The 19,463-nt window shown below is 49.4% G+C and overlaps 1 protein-coding gene across 7 annotated transcripts in view; it reads left to right on the plus strand.

The window, feature by feature from the left end:
- Positions 1-19,463, plus strand: part of LOC147614478 (uncharacterized) — a 249,117-nt gene that overhangs the window by 204,784 nt on the left and 24,870 nt on the right. For 6 of the 7 annotated variants that reach the window (XM_086781017.1, XM_086781023.1, XM_086781019.1 and 3 more), the window contains one exon: positions 9,897-10,040. The exons of the other annotated variant lie outside the window; for it this stretch is intronic. In XM_086781017.1, the coding sequence (XP_086637143.1) occupies positions 9,897-10,040 (144 nt within the window). The remainder of the gene's footprint in view (positions 1-9,896; positions 10,041-19,463) is intronic. 7 annotated transcript variants of the gene reach the window in all.

Raw genomic sequence — 19,463 nt, forward strand, 5'->3', positions numbered from 1 at the left:
TAAACAGTGGAAACGACCACGTATCTCATAGTATGCAGTACAATGGCATATATAATGCAGCTCTGTCTCTGGCTCCCCATGGCATACTCGGCATATCCTGGCCTCAGCTGGTATACCTCTATATCGGCCAATCTCAATCTCAAGCTGGTGTGAGGATGTGCGAATCTGACCAATAGCACATCGTACTGCATGAGACAAGTGTACATCCATGTAACTGGGTCTGATCACAAAACCATCTGCTGTGAGCTGAAGAAAATGTTCTCTGTAGAAAGCCATCTTCGTGCCCAGCTCCTCAGTCGGCTGTATCCATGTCCTCCTAATGTCCAGCTGAACTAAATCCTGACGGATGAGTCTGGTAATCTCTGTCCGTGTAAGAGTGAGAGAGGGTGCCTCCAGAGAATACTGGAAGGGGGGCAATCTGTCCATGCTAAAACCATGTGCCTGGAACCAAGATGTCATCTGTCCATACCAACAAGCCGTGTCTCCCTGTAAAGCTAACTGTCGGGAGGACTCCAGGGCGAGGCGTGCATATCTGTCTCGGGGGAGATCCCACAAGCCATGTATGTAGGAGACTGATCTCGTAAGAGCCTCAATCACCAGAGGGGCAGCCGCCAGCTCTGCTCGAATAATCTCATGGGGTACCACAGCCTTGGCTCTAATAAGCCTAGCAATCATAGATACCAAAGGCCTCTCCATACCTCTCCACCCGCCTGCGCTGTGATGGCCCACTGAAGGTCCCCATATCTAGAGAGTACTGGAAGGGTGGAAGTCTGTCTAAGTTGAACCCGTGGAGCTCAAACCAGGATGCTATCTACGCATACCAACATGAAGTGTCTCCCTCCATGGCTAGCTGATGAGAGGACTCTAAAGCAAGTCGTGCATACCGGTGTCGGGGAAGCTCCCAGGTGCTATGAATGAAGGACACTGATCTAGCAAGATCCTCGACTGCGATCGGTGGTGCTCCCATCTCGGCTCGGATAATCTCATGGGGTACCGAGGCCTTAGCCCGAATCATCCTGGAGATCATGGACACAAGTGGTCTCTCCATCGATCTCCATCCATCGTATGTGCGTCCTGATCGACTGTGACGATCTCTGCTAGGCCCCCAGATCTGTACTCCATATAGCATAGCCGATGTGAGCATGTCAAAAAGCCACAGCTTAGTGCGTGGCTCCTGAAACTGTACCTGTGAGCACATCCTCTCTAGACCTCCTAGTTCCTCTAGTCAATCTGGCCTCTGCTGCCCCCCTCATGGAAAATGTGGGCCCAGTGAACACCACTCCAAGATATGTGTATGAGTCAACATACTCCACTGTCTCCTGCCCATATGTGAAAATAGGCACTGATCTCCAGACCCACTGAGCTGTAGTGTTAAACACCATAACCTTGGTCTTACCAAGGTTAACTGAGAGCCCACTGTCCTGTGCATAAGCATGTAAAGTATCCAAGTGCCTCTGCATACCCTCTGGTGAGTCTGCTATAAGCACAATATCATCAGCGCATAAGAGCAGAGGTTTCCAAGTGCCAGCCAACTGGGCTCCTTTGTCCCCTCGTGTCCCAATATAATCAGAGATCTCATCAATGTATAGTCCAAATAGAGTCGGAGAGAGCGGGCAGCCCTGTTTCACCCCTATAGTGGAGTGTACCGGCTGGGAGAGACCCTCTGAAGTCCGCACCTGCCCAACTACTGTCTCATAAAGTGCCATAATACCCCAAATGAGCTCACATGGAACCCCCAAGTCTTGCAGCCTGCACATCAGTCTAGCTCTGGAGAGAGAGAGAGATGGAGGGAGGCTGAAAATGCAGGGGCAGGGGAGGGATGGCAAGGCTCTGAAAATGCAGAGGGGGAGAGAGAGAGAGGGCAGGACTGAAAACGCAGAGGGAGGAAGAGAGCGTGGGCTGAAGCAACAACGCAGGCAGCAACAACACGATGTGAGAGAGCAGCGCGGGTAGCAGCAGCGCGATGGGAGCAGTGCGGGCACAACAGGCGATGAGACGGAATAGAGAGAGAGTGGCGGGAGGGGGCTACGAGGAGAGAGAAAGAGATGGCGGGAGGCTGAAAATGCAGGGGCGGGGGAGGGATGGCAGGGCTCTGAAAATGCAGAGGGGGAGAGAGAGAAATAAAATGAAATGAAATGAAATGAAATGATATATTAACTTCTTCAGAAGGCCAAAATGACCTATGAGACCAAAAAGGTTACAACAATTGGTGGATTTGATACAATGTCTGTGTAAGGAAAGCTAAAAACAACTAAACAACTAATTGAAACTGAAACAACTATGAGGAAAAGTACGGTACTAGGAGCTCCTAATGGATAACATCTGGGAGGAAAACTCCAGCAACAAAGGTAAGCATCATACACATCACTATCCAAAGATGTCTCTCATTGGTCGATGGCGGATATCCTCAATGTCCTCCATGGTGAATACTCTGACTGGACGTCTCCCATGCTGTGCTAGTATGGTCCTGATCCTCTGTTGTAGTCTCCGCCGGTGTCGAGATGGGCCTCTCATCTTGGGGCGCCTGGACCGCCCCAGCTCTATAGCCCGATCAATCAGTGTACCTCTGGAGCGGCTGTACTCTGGGGCTAGCTGCAATGCCTGCTGGCCTGACTGCTCAATCTCTGGTCGAAAGAAGTCTGTGATCTGTCTCTGTAGGTGTCTCTCCCTCTCTGATCCCCTCCCTCTCAGGAGACCCTCTCTATGTCTACGCAACTCCAGCAAGTACAATCCGAGGCATCTTTGATCTTGGTATCTCATGACTCTAGAAAGTGGTCCAAAGCCCTCTCTGAACAGGCAGTGAAAACGGCCTCGTATCTCATAATCTACTGGACAGTGACATATGTAATGTAACTCTGTCTCTGGCTCCATCTGGCACAACTAACAAATCCTGGCCTCAGCTGGTACTCCTCTGAATCTGCCAGTCTCAATCTCTAGCTGGTGTGAGGATGTGCGCATCTGACCAATAGCACACTGTACCCCATGAGAAAGATGAGTATCCATGTAGCTAGGTCTAATCACAAACCCATCCTCCGTGAGCTGGAGAAGATGATCTCTATAGAAAGCCATCTTCGTACCAAGCTCGTGTGTCGGCTGTATCCATGTCCTCCTAGTGTCCAACTAAGTCAAGTCCTGCCTGATAAGTCTGGTAATCTCTGCCCGTGTGAGAGAGAGGGAGGGTGCATCCAGGGAGTACTGAAATGGAGGTAGCCTGTCCATACTAAAGCCATGCAGTTGGAACCAAGCTGTCATCTGTGCATACCAACATGATCCGTCTCCCTGTGATGCCAACTGTCGTGAAGACTCCAGGGCTAAGTGAGCATATCTGTCTCTAGGGAGAGCCCAAGTGCTATGTATAAAGGAGACTGATCGAGTGAGTGCCTCTACTACCAATGGGGGGGCAGCCATCTCTACACGGATAATATCATGTGGTACGGAGACCTTGGCCCTAATCATCCGGGAAATCATAGAAACCAAGGACCTCTCCATACGTCTCCATCCATCACTGCTACCAGCTCGGCTGTGGTGATCCACTGAGGGTCCCCATATCTCCACTCCATACAGCATGGCTGAAGTGACCAAAGGGTCAAAGAGCCAAAGCTTTGTTCGAGGTTCCTGAAACTGAACCTGCAAAGACATCCTCTCTAGTCTCCCCAATGCTGCATAAGCTCTGGTCAATCTGGTCTCCGCTGCTCTCCTCAAGGAAAATAGTGGGCCACTAAAAACCACACCAAGGTAAGTATATGCATCTGTATACTCCACTGTCTCCTGACCATATGTAAAGGTGGGTATTGACCTCCTAACCCACTGTGTTGTGGTGTTAAACACCATCACTTTGGTTTTACCAAGGTTAACAAACAATCCACTGTCCTCTGCAAACGTGTGCAATGCATCGAAATGACGTTGCATCCCCTCTGGAGAATCTGAGATCAGCACAATATCATCAGCATACAATAATAGCGGAATCCATGTCCCTGCTAGCTGTGCTCCTTTGTCACCCTCCCGCTCTACATAGTCCGAAACCTCACCCACATACATCCCAAATAAGGTGGGAGAAAGGGGGCAGCCCTGTTTCACCCCAATAGTGGAGTGAACCATCTCAGATATACCCTGAGTAGTACGTACCTACCCCACAACTGTCCTGTATAAAGCCATGATTCCCCAAATCAGCTCTGTGGGCACTCCCATCTCCTGTAGTCTGCGCATCAGTCTGGCTCTCGGTACTGTGTCAAAAGCTTTGCGGAAATCCACAAAGCAACAATAAATCCTCCTGCCATATAATGTGCCCTCCTCAATAATAGCCCTGAGTGTCAAGATATGGTCAAGACCTCTCCTGAACCCTGCCTGCCCTGATGCACGTATGCCCTCTCTCTTTGCCCATCTACTCAACTCCTGCTCAAGAATAGATGCATATAATCTAGCCAATGTGTGACCAATCATGATGGTACGATAATTCCCAGGAAGCATGGGATCCCCTGATTTGAAGATAGGCACAATCGTGGACATATTCCAAGTCTTAGGAAAACCCTCACACATGGCTCGGTTAAACATCATAGCAATAAGCTGTGCAAGCATATCTCTGGCATGAATAAAGTGCTCTGCTACCACACCATCATGATCATATGCTCTTCCAATCCTCATCCTGTCAATAGCTTTCCTTACCATCTCAGCAGTAAAGAAAGCACATGTCTCTGGGCATGGCTCCAACGGCTCCGATGGGTCTGGCAGGGGCGGCTGTCCTGGTGCTGTGTACAGGGATGCTGCATACTCACCCCAAATCTCTGTGGAGGTAATGGCCGGTGATGGTGAATGCTCATGGAATAGTCTCCATGCCTCGCTTGAGTCCTGACTCATAAATAACTGGTACAAATCCCTCTCTAACTGAGCAAGATAAGCCCTCTTCTTCCGTCGCACTAGGTGCCGGAAGGTAATCCGTGACTGTCTGTGAGTGGTAACACCCATGAGCACCTCTCTCTGTAATCTGATCCTCATCTCTCTGCACTCCTCATCATACCAACTGTTCTGGGGCATGTTACCAGATCGTCTCCGTGTAGGCTGACTATGGGGATATGCCTCTGATGCTGCAGCATGAAGCGTCTCTATCAATATCTGAGTGAGATGGCGGGACTGAAAACGCCGAGAGATGGCGGAAGGCAGGAAGCTGAAGGCAGATGGCAGATGGCAGAATGCAGGGAAGCGGGAGGTGAGGAGGCAGGAGGCGAAAGGGCGGAAGGTGGGAGGCACGAGACAGATGGCGAAGACGATAGGGCTAGAGGCAGAGGGCTGGAGGCAGGTGAAGGGCGAGCAAGAGGGAGGTGAAGCGAGGGCTGCGAGAGAGAGAGAGAGAGAGAGAGAAAGAAGAAAAGAAAGATATATTAACGTCTACGAGAGGCCAAAGTCGGCCTATGAGACAAAAAATAATACAACTTTGTTCTACCGGTCCTCGGAAGAAAAGAAAAAGAAAGAAAAGACAAAGTGTGCATGTGTCTGGATACAGCTGTGAATCATCATGGATCAATGGAGCCCATATACAAACAATATAAAGGGGGGTGGGGATGTGGATGGAGTGCTAAGGCAAGATGCATCTCTATTTGCTGGAGGGGTAGTACAAGCAAGCATGCTATGCAGATCTATGCAGAGAGGGAAGCGAACAGCAGAGAAGGCGCAGAGAGAGAAGCAAAGAGACGGAGGGCGGGTGGGAAAAAGGGAGGCGAAGACAGAGAAGGAAGCAAACAGCAGAGAAGGCGAAGAGAGAGAGGGCGGTGGGGAAAAGAGAGGCGAAGATAGAGAAGGAAGCGAACAGCAGAGAAGGCGAAGAGAGAGGGCGGGTGGGGAAAAGGGAGGCGAAGATAGAGAAGGAAGCGAACAGCAGAGAAGGCGTAGAGAGAGAAGCGAAGAGAGAGAGGGCGGGTGGGGAAAGGGGGCGAAGACAGAGAAGGAAGCAAATAGCAGAGAGAGAGGGCGGGTGGGGAAAAGGGTCGAAGACACGAAGACAGAGAAGGCGTAGAGAGAGACGCGAAGAGAGAGAAGGAAGCGAACGGCAGAGAAGGCACAGAGAGAGAAGCGAAGAGAGAGAGGGCGGGTGGGGAAAAGGGAGGCGAAGACAGAGAAGGAAGCGAACATTAGGGAAGGCGCAGAGAGAGAAGCAAGGAGAGAGAGGGCAGGTGGGGAAAAGGGAGGCGAAGACAAAGAAGGAAGCGAACAACAGAGAAGGTGGGTGGGGAAAAGGGGGTGAAGACAGAGAAGCGAAGAGAGAGAGGGAAGCGAACAGCAGAGAAAGCGCAGAGAGAGGAAGCGAAGAGAGAGAGGGCGGGTGGGGAAAAGGGGGCGAAGACAGAGAAGTGAAGAGAGAGAGGGAAGCGAACAACAGAGAAGGTGCAGAGAGAGAAGCGAAGAGAGAGAGGGCGGGTGGGGAAAAGGGAGGCGAAAACAGAGAAGGAAGCGAACAACAGAGAAGGCGAAGAGAGAGAGGGCGGGTGGGGAAAAGGGAGGCGAAGACAGAGAAAGAAGCGAACAACAGAGAAGGTGCAGAGAGAGAAGCGAAGAGAGAGAGGGTGGGTGGGGAAAAGGGAGCGAAGACAGAGAAGCGAGAAGAGAGAGGGCGGGTGGGGAAAGGGGGTGAAGAGAAAGGGGGCAAAGACAGAGAAGGAAGCGAACAGCAGAGAGAGAGGGCGGGTGGGGAAAAGGGTCGAAGACACGAAGACAGAGAAGGCGCAGAGAGAGAAGCGAAGAGGGACAAGGCGGGTGGGGAAAGGGAGGCGAAGACAAAGAAGGAAGCGAACAACAGAGAAGGCGAAGACAGAGAGGGTAGGTGGGGAAAAGGGAGGCGAAGACAGAGAAGGAAGCGAACAACAGAGAAGGCGTACAGAGAGAAGCGAAGACAGAGAGGGCGGGTGGGGAAAAGGGGGGCGAAGACAGAGAAGCGAAGAGAGAGAGGGTGGGTGGGGAAAGGGGGCGAAGAGAAAGGGGATGAAGTCAGAGAAGGAAGCGAACAGCAGAGAGAGAGAGAGAGAGAAAGAAAGAAAGAAAGAAAGAAGAAAGAAAGATATATTAACATCTACGAGAGGCCAAAGTCGGCCTATGAGAAAAAAAATAATACAACTGTGTTCTTCCGGTCATCAGAAGAAAAGAAAGAAAAGAAAAAGTGTGCATGTGTTTGGATACAACTGTGTTCTTCCGGTCATCAGAAGAAAAGAAAGAAAAGAAAAAGTGTGCATGTGTTTGGATACAACTGTGAATCATCATGGATCGGTGGAGCCCATATACAAACAATATAAGGGGGGGTGGGGATGTGGATGGAGTGCTAAGGCAAGATGCATCTCTATATGCTGAAGGGGTAGTACAAGCATGCTATGCAGATCTATGTCTAACTCCATCCAGTGCCATAAGAGGGATATAAGATATCATACATCGCCGATGCTGAGGCTGTGAATGGCGTGAACATGTACCCTGAGTCGGAATGAAAGCGAGCTAGCCTCTCGTGTGTCTCCATTTGGTGTCTCATTCGGATAGTACGCATCCCTGATCATTTGTTTTCAGATGCAGAACTATCGCATCGTATGCTTGATATTTGGAGATCTCATGACTTCTTTCAGGCCTCTCAAAGCGTGGCCTCTGCTCTCTGTGATATTAGTGACTTTTATCACACATGTGTCCATGGTTGTCACGATACGAAAATACGATACCGTACGGGAATTTTCGATACGATATGAAATTTTCGGATACCGTACGATAAAATACAATTTTTATTTTTTACACTTAAACCTATGGAGCTTCAAGCTTGAATGTGAGAGAAGGTTGGGAGGGGAGGAGTCTACAGTGCTTGAGGAATGAGAACATGGATATGTGTCTCTCCCAGTTGGATCTCCCGATTGTCTCCAAAAAAGAACCTGGATGGGTAATGCAATACCAAAGGTCTCCCAATGTAGCGTTTATGACTAAGGGACCGTCCTTGCACAAATACGAGCAGTGCATCTAGGGTGATAGGTTTAGGGACTCCTCTCTAGATCAAAATGGCCATGTCCAAATCTTCTCCCTCGTACATAACTTGAGAATCTAATTGTCTAGCCTACCTATACTAGGGATCTCCAAGTGATGTAGCAAGATTCTCTCATCCTACCAATCAAGTGTACACTACCAGTCTACCTCGCCAGAGTTTTTAGGTCTCTCAACAACCCCATATGGAATAGTGAGTGGACACGAAAGTTGCGAAGTATTGCGAGCATTTGGGATCTTCGTTAAGCAGGGTTTATATATATTTTTAAAGCATTTGGATTTTTTTTTTCAAGGAAAAATAAATTTGGGGGGGGGGGGGGGAAACTCGTAGCGTACGATATCGTGCGGTATCGTACCGTACGAACCGTACGGTACAAACCCATTCGTACCGGTACGAGAAACAACTATGCATGTGCCCTGTCTAAGAGGCACTTAGAAAGGGCTATTAGACGTAGATTGGTTGCCTTGCAGAAAGAGCACGAGAAACATCCTCATGCTCAATGGGTTGCAGATTCTTTATGTACTACTAGCGCAGAACTTCATCACTCTCTTGAGCAGCGCGGTGAGTACCGTTTCCATGCCCAGGAATCCTTTTAGACATAGATGGGTGGCAGATGTAACAAACATTTCTTTGCTCCTCATGGCCCATCTCATGCTAGAGATAGTGTCAGGCAGTTGCACGATTCACATGGCACTCTTCACTCAGATCCTCTTACGGTTAGACAAATTGCCACCGATTTCTATTGCCAGCTTCTTAGTGCTGAGCCGAATTCTGATCTGAGACATAGGACATAGAGGAAGGTTTGGAATGCATTGCCACATTTGATCACCGAGGAGATGTGTGCCACTCTGGATGCCCCTTTTTCTATGCAGGAGTTTTGCTTGCCTCAGCTTGGTTTATTGCCTCTTGTTGGTGCTTCTCTCGTGCTGCGTGCATTGGCCAATTGCGGAGATTGATCCGCAATTTTCTCTGGTCGGGCTTGGATGGCACCTCAGACACACGTGCCAAGGTAGCTTGGCTCATAGTTATTCAGCCCAAAAGAGAGGGGGACTTGAATATTATCGATCCGGATGTTCATTGCCAAGGAGTATTTGTAGAATTAGCATGTGGATGATCTCTAGATCATCAAATTCCCAGTACAGTATGATAAAAACAAAGATGAAACAAATGTGTTCATGAAGGGACTAAGATCCTTTGCCAGCTAACTACAAAGCAAGGGAATCCACATCAGAGGCATATCCGAGTCCAGTCTCATGCCTTCTCATGCCTTGGGCAATCTCCTCTTCAGCACAGGACTTGGTTCTTAAGTGTGAAGGACTGGGGGAGGCATGGGAAGAAGTGTGGGCAGAGTATGCAGCAGAGGGGGGCAAAAGGCTGGTTTGAAGGAGAATACAGGAGGGAGGGGGAGCGCTAGTGCATGGGGAGCTCCAGCTAGTAAAGGATCTGATACATGCAGTCCAAGAAGGCTGGACAAAAGCCCCTAATTATGGCTGCTTCAAATAACAACCCATGGGGTCAGTTGGGGAAGTTGGATTTTTCACTTAAAAGCTTGCAACATCACATCCTTGGGGGAGATACAGTGGTTATAAGTCAAATTTTTGAATTTACAATTTATTTGAAATCATGCAGGCAGGCTGTCCTGGACCCTGGCCCTTCCAGACATGAACACGCTGGTAGAAATTATGCTGTTAATGCAGAACGAAGCAGTTCACTTCAGTGTTAACCTTCTGTGTGTTTTCTATCAATGCTTCCCTGAGAGCAGCATGTTCACAATCAAATCACAGTGTTCTTATAGCTTGGCATAGAGTGATAATTAAAACGTAACTGACTGTCTTCATCCATAAGCAATAACACAATGAACGTGTTCATTATGGTATAGATGATTGGCATGTGCTTTTAGGTATGATATGTGGAGCGTCGGGGTAGTTATGCTGGAGCTTGTGCTTGGGACACCTCATGTCTTTCAAATTGCTGCTCGAACAAGGGCTTTACTTGATCAGCATTTGGAGGGGTGGGGCAGTTCAGCTCTAAATACTGCATATATGTAAGTGTTCGTTTTCTTACTTATGTCATGTTTAAAAATTGTAAGCCCAGTGACCTTGCTTGAATAACGTTGTTATAGGTTTCACAGTTTCAAGAGCTGAAAAAACGAGATGTGGTAGTCAATTTGTCATTACTTGGTTTTTGCAAAATGGTATTCAAACGAGAAATCCAGAGAGTAACACATGGTTACGTTACGTCCGGAGAGTGTTATGTGACAGAAATGGAACATATTGCTTATATTGTAGACCATGACAAGATCACATGCCCTAGAGCTCCTTGGGGGGAGGATTTTGTTCATTTCAGTCATTTTCTTTGACCAGCTTGAAGTCATTTTGCACACAGGTATCTCCTTCTAGGTTATGGGCCTCCTTTGCTATTCTGAATTGGGAATGGTAGAGAAAAATGTCGTAGTATGGCTCAAGATTTCTTGACATTTATTCATGACTTGCATGGCTCACAGAATCATAATGGTGGTTTCTGTAAGGGCACCTATATGCATTGTGCTCTTTTAGTGCATGCAATGCAGTTCAGATTTTGATTTTGGCACAGGTACCTTGAGACGATCTTAATTCAGCTGTTGATTTAGCATGTGGGATTGTTGTCAGTCTGATGATTTTACACAGCTAGAGTCTTCAAATGTCATTGATTTAATTTCAGCAGCTTTTTGATTTGGATTCAAGTCGGCGGCCCACACTTTCTCGATTGGCTTTATGGCTTCTTCTGCCGCAGCCAATCTTTCGTCACCCCCACTCGCCGGGAGAATCATCAATTTTTCACAAGACGAGCTCACCTCTCTTCAGCACGACATTGACCTTGAGGTCCAGACTACCCTTGTTGCGAGAGTTTATGGTTCTCACCCCTCTCATTCGCAGGCCCGTGAATGGCTTCTAGCAACTCTCCCTTCGGAGCTGATTGGCACTTTCAGGATACTCGTTTGCTTGGTCGAGGCTTCTTCCAGGGGGATTTTCATTCTTCAGAAGCTACTTCTCAAGTTTTGGCTGGTAGCCCCTTCCCTCTTGGCCCTAGGAAGATTTTCTTCTTTTAGTACCAGATGGGCTTTGATCCAGTGGCAGAGGATCAGTGCCTTACCCCGGTCTCACTGCGGTTCCTTGCTCTTCCTCAGTCCTATTGAAAGCTTTTAGCTTCCATAGGGGCATCCTTTGGCCAGGTTCTAGAGGTACCAGTCCTTCCGAGCTCTCCCGCCTTAGCTTCCCCGGCTGTTACCGCCACTCCTTGTGCTTGTTCCTGATCCATCGAGTACTGACGATCATATTATGCTTCAAAGACCCGACGGATCTCATTTCCTCCAGAGGATGGAGATTGCAGGGGCAAACTTGACAAGCGTCGGATTTGTCGTCGATAGGGCGACATGGCTAGAGATTGTCCCAAATCGAGGGGCCATGCTAGGAGGCAGCATGCTCCTATCCATCAGATGCCTTCTGCAGTTGCCGAGACTCCAGTTGCTCCTTTGCCACAGCAAACCACACAACATTGGGTTGTGGTTAGGGATGGCAGGCACCCTCAGACCCCTATACCTTCCCCTTCCACCCACACCCCTTGTGGAGCACCCTAACTCTTATGCAGCTCTTGGCTCATAGGATGTTGATCCTTCTTTGGAGGATGAGGCTTTGCAGGCACATGATCTGGATCCTTCGCAAGAGGATGTTGCATTACAATTACAGGATGATTGTGCCCTTGAGGATGATGTTGCGCATTCGCATTGTCATGGTACCTCTCCAGTTTTGAGGACTAGCCCTCGCTTTTCCCCGGAGTGGGAGAGAGAGGTAAGGTTTACATCGTCAGATTTTCCCTCCCTTACCTATGCGAGACGTACTTCTGCCTCTAAAGGGGGTCCTTCGTCAACCATGAGATCTAGTCGTTCCTACTCTGAGTCCTTATAAGGATTGTCTCTTGGAACATTCAGGGTCTTGGGGGTTTTTTCCCACGTCAGCGGAAACAAATTGTAAAAACCCAGCTTCATTTTGTAGTCACAGGTGGACCTATTGATGTGTTGCTCTTGCAAAAGAATAAACTGGATGCTAGCCAGTGTGGGAGATCAGGCAAGCTTCTCTCAGGACACACCTTTTGGTCACCATCTGTTGGTACCAAGGGTGGTGTCTGGATCTCTGTTTCAGCTTTTATCTTGCCTTACATCATTGGACATGGTGTCATTTTGCCTACGAGAGCGCAGTGGATCCTTCTTATGTAGGGTACTACACACATTGGTATTCTCAACCTGTATGCTCCTAACCATAGAGGTGAGAGGATTGCCTTCTGGAAATCTCTCACTACACTGATGCCTCTTGCCGACCATTGGATTATTGGTGGGGATTTTAACATGGTTGAGATGCCAACGGATAAAAGAGGCGAACATGAGGGCTTGGTGCATCCTCTTGAAAGAGCATCTTGGGAGAGGTTTATACTCTCCATTCATGGCAGAGATTGTTGGCATGAGGATGACATTTCGAGGAGACCATCCACTCTTCTTTATTCATGGTCTAACAAGAGAAGGGATGCATGATGTATTTATGCACGGTTAGACAGATTTTATGTGGATGATTGGGTGCTGGACAGAGGGGGGGCATACTTTTATTGCTGGAAGTACCTCTAAATCGGATCATTCTCCAGTGGTTTTATGTATTAGAGATCCGAATTGCCATGGATTAGCACCCCATGTATGCATCCCTGATCATTTGTTTTCAGATGTAGAGCTATCACATCGTATGCTTGATATTTGGAGATCTCATGATTTCTCACAAGCCTCTCAAAGCCTACCCTCTACTCTTTGTGATATTAGTGACTTTTATCACACATGTGCCCTGACTAAGAGGCAAGAGGCCTTGGATTTAGAAAGGGGTATTAGACGTAGATTGGCTGCCTTACAGAAGAGCATGAGAAACATCCTCATGCTGAATGGGTTGCAGACTCTTTATGTATTGTTATGGCAGAACTTCATCATTCTCTTGAGCAGCGTGTGGAGTATCGTTTCCATGCCCAAGAATCCTTTTGGACATAGATGGGTGGCGGACGCAAAAAACATTTCTTTGCTACTCACGGCCCATCTCATGCCAGAGATAGTGTCAGGCAGTTGCAGGATTCACATGGCACTCTTCACTCAGATCATCTTATGGTTAGACAGATTGCCACTAATTTCTATCACCAGCTTCTTAGTGCTGAGCTGCACTTTGATTTGAGACACAGGGCACAGAGGAAGGTTTTGAATGCATTGCCACATTTGATCACCGAGGAGATGTGTGCCACTCTAGATGCCCCTTTTTCTATGCAAGAGTTCAGTCATGCTCTTCATGCCTTACCTCATGCTTAAGTGTCCAGGGGAGGATGGCCTCTCCCCTGTTTTCATCATTACTTTTTGGGATGAGATTGGGGATGAGATCACATCGGCTCTCCAGGAGATGTGGGACACAGGTTCTATGCCTTCTTCTCTCACTAAGGGGCTTATTTATCGTATTCCTAAGAGTGGGGATAAGACATTGATTGGCCAATGGAGACCTATCACCTTACTTGGGACTGCCTATACGATTCTTGCTAAGGCAGTGAGCATCAGATTGCAGCCAATTTTGCAAGATGTCATTCATGATACTCAGAGTGGATTCTTACACGGCAGGAGCATCTTTGATAACATTTTCTCGTTTTGGAAGGCCGTCGAATGGGCTAAAGCGAGCAATCAGCCCTTAGCCATTCTGCTCTTGGATTTTGAGAAGGCCTATGATAGAGTGGATTGGGACTTTCTTGAGGGTACTCTTAGCCATATGGGCTTTGCTCGGAGATGGATCAAGGGAGTTTCATGCATGTATCGTGATGCCCACAGTAGAGTGCTCGCTTGTGGTGATAGAGGAGAGCGGTTTCAGATTTCTTGCTTAGTACGGCAGGGTTGCCATTTAGCCCCATTATTATATATCATAGTTGTAGAGGCCATGAGCATCTTTCTCCGCTTCACTGCTGGTATTTCTGGATTGAGGTTGCCTCTTCGTAGCCAAGAGGAATTGGTTGACTCTGAGTTAGTTGATGACACAGCCATGTTCTTGGAGGCCTCACATATGCTTATGTCACTTCCGGGTAGCAGTGGAAGAGTTTTGTTTGGCAGCAGGGACTCATTAATTGGTACAAATTTGTTGGTTTTTGGATTAGTGACTCAGAGAGAGTTGCTTGGGGTGTAGAGCTTGGTTTTACTTGGATCAGTAGAGGATGCACTGCTATTTATTTGGGATGCGAGGTTGGGTTTGATATTTCTCTTTTACAGCAGTTTGCTCCGATACTTATGAGTATCCGGAAGAAGCTCTTTTATTGGAGCTCCAACAATTTAGATTTAGCTTCCTGAGCTTTGGTTGCTAATCAGGTATTGCTTGCCTCAGCTTGGTTTATTGCCTCTTCTTGATGCTTCTCTCGTGCGTGCATTGGTCAACTGTGGAGATTGATCCGCAATTTTCTCTGGTCGGGTTTGGATGGCGCCTCAAACACTCATGCCAAGGTATCTTGGCTCACAGTTGTTCAGCCCAAACGAGAAGGGGGGCTTGAATATTATCGATCCGGATGTTCAATGCAGGGCGTTGCTCTGCAAACTTGTGGTCAGAGGTTTCCTACAAAGCCCTGAGCCTTGGAAGGATTTTTTCTTGTCTCAGATTTTCGGATATACACCTTGGGTCGGGAGAGACTGGATGCCTAGCGCACAATTTTTGTTCACAGAGGCTGATATCATGGCACCATCTTCCCCTCTTATTGCAGCCATTGTCAAAGCATGAGATCTTTTTTGCGACAAAGGCTTCCTAGGTCTTTGGATGAGGCTGACCGACAACCTATTATGTGGAATGAGCGAGGCCGGTCCGCCACTTGGTTCATCTCGTTATTTGTAGTGGTCAGGATGGGAGAGATATGCATACACAGTTCTTGGTTGGAAGACCTTTAAGTGTCTTCCGGAGTATCAGAGAGCTACATCCATTCAGCATCTTAGGGGCTCTCGCATTCATATTGATCGGATTGATGTAGCTATTCCGCATCGGTGGCTCTCTGGGACCTTTCATGGAGACTATCATCGAGTTGGCTCGGAGTTTTTTCCAGGTCATTGCTCTCCTAGGCCAGGAGGCTGTATTGCATTATTTACTCTATCATGCCTGGAGGGAGATTGAGGAGATGTAGTATGGAGGAGATCATCCTAGATACTAGGCTTAGTCCAGTGAGGATTGTTGGTCGTTCGGGGAAACATTGGTTCATTGACCCTTCTCCTCAGATAGTGACTCTTGGTGTTTGTGGTTATATGGTGGCAATCCTATCAAATATCTTCAGTGGGATCGAGGAGAGTGGGAGTGGGTTGATGCCTTCGATCCTTTGAAAAGCCTTCCTTTTATCAGTTTCACCATCCAGGATGCTAGGCTTCTCCTCACTCGATAGATACATAGGATCTCTACTCTCAGGCTTCATTGGGAGAGCTATGATATTTCTCTAGTGATAGAGTGCAGATATTAGCATAGACTTTGACACTCATACAGAAGGAGCCAGATCTCTCATTTCTTTTGGTTATTCTTACATGGTGGTCTCCCCACCAATCAATGGAGATTGATTTTCGGTGTAGCACCTTCCTGCCCTAGGTGTGCAGCAGATTCTAAGACTGTACACCATTGTTTATGGGGATGCAACAGATTTTTTTTTTTTCCGAGAAAAGATCCTTTCATTAGTTATATAAAAACGCCCGTAGGGCTACAAAAGATCCTCTCCTGCTCATAAGAAAACAGATCAGAGAACAAAACAAGGCAGCCAGGGAGACTCTCCCTAGGTGCTGAAAAGTACAAGTATTAGTACAAAGAACTGAGGGGCTATATCATACAATAGGAGGGGGGAAAAGCCAAACAGGTGGCCTGTAGTGCCAACGGGGGGACCCCGCGTGTAGGGTATAGAAGGGGCCGCTGCACCAAGTGGTGTGAAAAGCCTGGCGCCGCAAGATCGCCTCGGATGCGGTCATACTGTCCTCGCAGGGTGTGGATCAACTCCTGCCAAATCCCCCGAACAGTCTCTGCTGGTGGGTCCAGCCTCCCCTCAAAGGCCCTGAAACACCGGGCCCTCCAGGTGAACCAGATGGTGAGGCTGCTAAGGAGCTCCCATCGTAGATCCCTCTCCTGTGTCTAGCTGGCGGACGAGAAATCCGGTGAAGGAACAAGGCGAGGCTGGCCCCTAATGAATCTGATGGCCTGGCTGTCCTGCTCCGTCTCATAGCCCATAGCAGGCCCTGACGAAGTCGACCAAGCAGCGGCACCCCACGTATACATACCCTCTGGAGAGAGGGGGGCCAGAATGCGCAGCATCCCCAGCCAAATCTGTTGCGCCTGAGGGCAGTCCCATAGGCAATGTCTCTGTGTCTCTAGAGGTGGCCACATCGGACGCAGGCCGTCGGAAGACCGCTATAGACAAGCCAGGTGCCACCTGCTGAGCCCCTGTGGGCGACCAGCCACTGGAAAGTCGAGATCTTGCGTGCCTGTCAACTAGCCCAGAGCCGAGTCCAAAAATCCTCCAGGAACTCCTGTGAGAGTCCCTGTAGCCGCCAGTGCCCCGATGCAGCTGGAGAGACCATCCTCCTCGCCGTCAAAATATGTCGCCCCAACCGAACAGTATACTGGAAAAAGGTGATCTCTGTGGCCTCAAGGGATGCATAAGGATCATGCCACTCGTACTCACCAGGGTCCCACTGGAGCCGGGCCAAGGGGCGCGCTGCATATGCCCATATGCGCCAATCAGGGAGCACATCTGCAAGGTCTGGGTCAATATGCCACTTCCGAGAAGCGGCGGCCACTACCCGTATCCTCTGAAAGATGCACTCTACAACCAAAGGCGACTCCACCTCCACTCTCTAAAGTCTGCCCTCATCCCTGGATCTCATAGTAGAGGCATCTGCCATCCTCAGTGCAAGCTGTGACAGCAATCAGGATCTCCAACTGTGTAAAGGCTCCCATCCACCGTGGGGCCACTAGCACGAGAGGCGTGAACCACTCCTCTGTGAGTGCCTCCTGAATGTCATCCCTCATAATCAACCCCCCTCTGAAGTGACTCAGCCTCTCCACCTGGATCTCCTCTGGGAGGCTACAGAAGGCCTGCCAATCTCCAAAACTACGTGCTGGGCCTGCCGCCAATGGTCCCCAGGCTAGACGAGGCCGAGAACCCAGCATATGACCCTGCTCTGTGCGAACCGCTGGGCTCCAGATGAGCGGCTGTCTAGCCCGCTCCTCAACACAAGAAGGAGGTCTCTGAGAGAGCCCCGGTCTCAGCAACTCCCAAGCTCTCAGGATGCTCAAGGCAAATCTGTCCTCCCATCCTCTACTGAGGCCTGTCCTCCTCATCTCTATGAAGATCCATCGTATCTCTGGTGCCCAAGTGCCCCCTGCTGGGGGAGCTCGAGCCTGCAGCCTGCAAAAGCTGCTCTTTCCAAGGCTCAGCGCCTGGAAGCAGCCCCCGAACAATCAGCTTCCCCAATAAGGCTCTACTCTAATCAACTGGATCTATAATGCCCAAGCCTCCCTGGGCCAGCGGAAGTGTAATAACTGCCCAAGCAACCTTTGCCCGGGCTGGCTGACCATCCCGCCCAGACCAAAGAAAGTTCCTGATCAGCCTCTGTACCTGGTTGATGCAAGAGCTCGAGAAGATCCAGCAAGACGTAATGTACCACATGGTCGCTAAAAGCACCTGATTTGCCACCACCACCCTCCCAGCCAAGGATAGCCGAGCTGTACTCCAATACAAAAGCTTCTTCCGAATGCTCAGAAGAAGCGGGGCAATCTGCTGCTCAGGTGACAAATCTAGTCCAATCTGGCATCCCAAATATCGCACTGCTGTGCCAGGAGGAATCCATCTAAAACCCGGGTCTGGGCTCCATGCCGGAGTGGGAGCGCTGTTGATCCAAAAGGCCACTGTCTTGCGCCAATTGATCAATGCTCCCGAAGCTACACTAAAAACCTGGAGCGACTGCTCTGCCCGATGAAGATTGGCCTCCTGGCCATGCAAAAATAAGCCCGTGTCATCAGCAAACTCAGCATCGAGCAGGTCCTCCCCCCGGACTGGGAGCTGGAGTCCTCTCAAACCAACCTCCTCTGCCGTCAGATACATGCTCATAGCCTCAGCAAAGAAGAGAAACAGAAATGGGGCGAGAGGACACCCCTGACGGACTGGTCTGGTCAGCTCAAAACTCGGCCCCCGTCCTCCTGCAATCAGCACCTGGCTACGAGCTGTGGAATACAGAGCCGCCACCCCTCGAATCCAACCTCGCTCAAAGCCCAGGCGAAGCATAGTGCCCTCTAAGAAACCCCAATCTACTCTATCGTATGCCTTCTCAAAATCGAGAAGCATCATGACCAAGTCCTCACCAAGGAATCTAGCTCGGGTCGTCGCCTCCCAGAAGGTGAAAATGTTGTCAAGGATACTACGCTCCTTGACAAATCCTGTCTGGGTCGAATGAATCAACTCCCCCAGGAAGGGCTGGATCCTCAAACTCAAGGCCTTTGCTAAGACCTTGTAGACAGTATTGAGGATCATAATAGGTCTCCAATGCCGAATATCATCTGATACTCCCTCCCCCTTGGGGATAAGAAAGATCAAGCCCTCTGAAAAGCTCTGTGGCATCACCCCAGTGTCCAAAACATACTAAAAGCCCCTGCGGAGGCCTGGCCCCAAAAGGTCCCAATAGCGCATAAAAAAGGCAGGCGTCAATCCGTCCTCTCCTGGGCAACTATGGCGCGGAAGGACCCTCAAGGCCTCAGCAAGCTCAACCTTTGAAAGAGGCTCACCAGAATTGTACGCATACGATCTGTGACCCTCCTCTGCACATGGGCCCACACAGTCTGTCTGCAAGCATCCCGAGCCTCAGTGGCTAGCTCCGTTGAAAGCAGGTCTCTATAGAAACCAGTGGCAATGGCTCTGATCTCCTCGGGCTCAGTAGCTACCGATCCGTCCGGCCTCCCAAGCTGGCGGACTCCTGCTCGAGCATGGCGGGGTCCAGTAATCTCAAAAAACTCCCCAATCACTCTATCACCAAGTTGCGTCCACTGAGAGGCCTGGCGACGATAGTAAAACTCATGTCTCTGCTCCTCTGCCTCTCTAACCTCCTGGCGTGCCTGGCTTAGCTGGGACGCCACCCACTCACATGCAGGCTACTGCTCCTGAAGGCGCTGAAGCGAAGCAAGGCTGCGTCTCAGCCGATGCTCCCGCTCGCGAGTCTCTCCCAGCCGTGTCAAGGCTGCAGCGTGCAGAAAAGAGCTAAGCTCGATGAGTCCCTGGGCACACTGGCCTGCTGCATCCTGGTCGGAGCTCTGACTATCATGCCATATCCTCTCAATGTCCTCAGCGAGACTAGGATCTGTAAGAACGCTCTCTGGGATCCTCAACTGCAAGCTGGTCTCCTGTGTCCTCTCCTCTAGTGTCAAAATAA

Source organism: Cibotium barometz, chromosome 42 (genome assembly GCF_041138505.1).
Source record: "Cibotium barometz isolate CiBa-2024 chromosome 42, ASM4113850v1, whole genome shotgun sequence".
In the NCBI taxonomy this organism is placed as follows: Eukaryota; Viridiplantae; Streptophyta; class Polypodiopsida; order Cyatheales; family Cibotiaceae; genus Cibotium; species Cibotium barometz.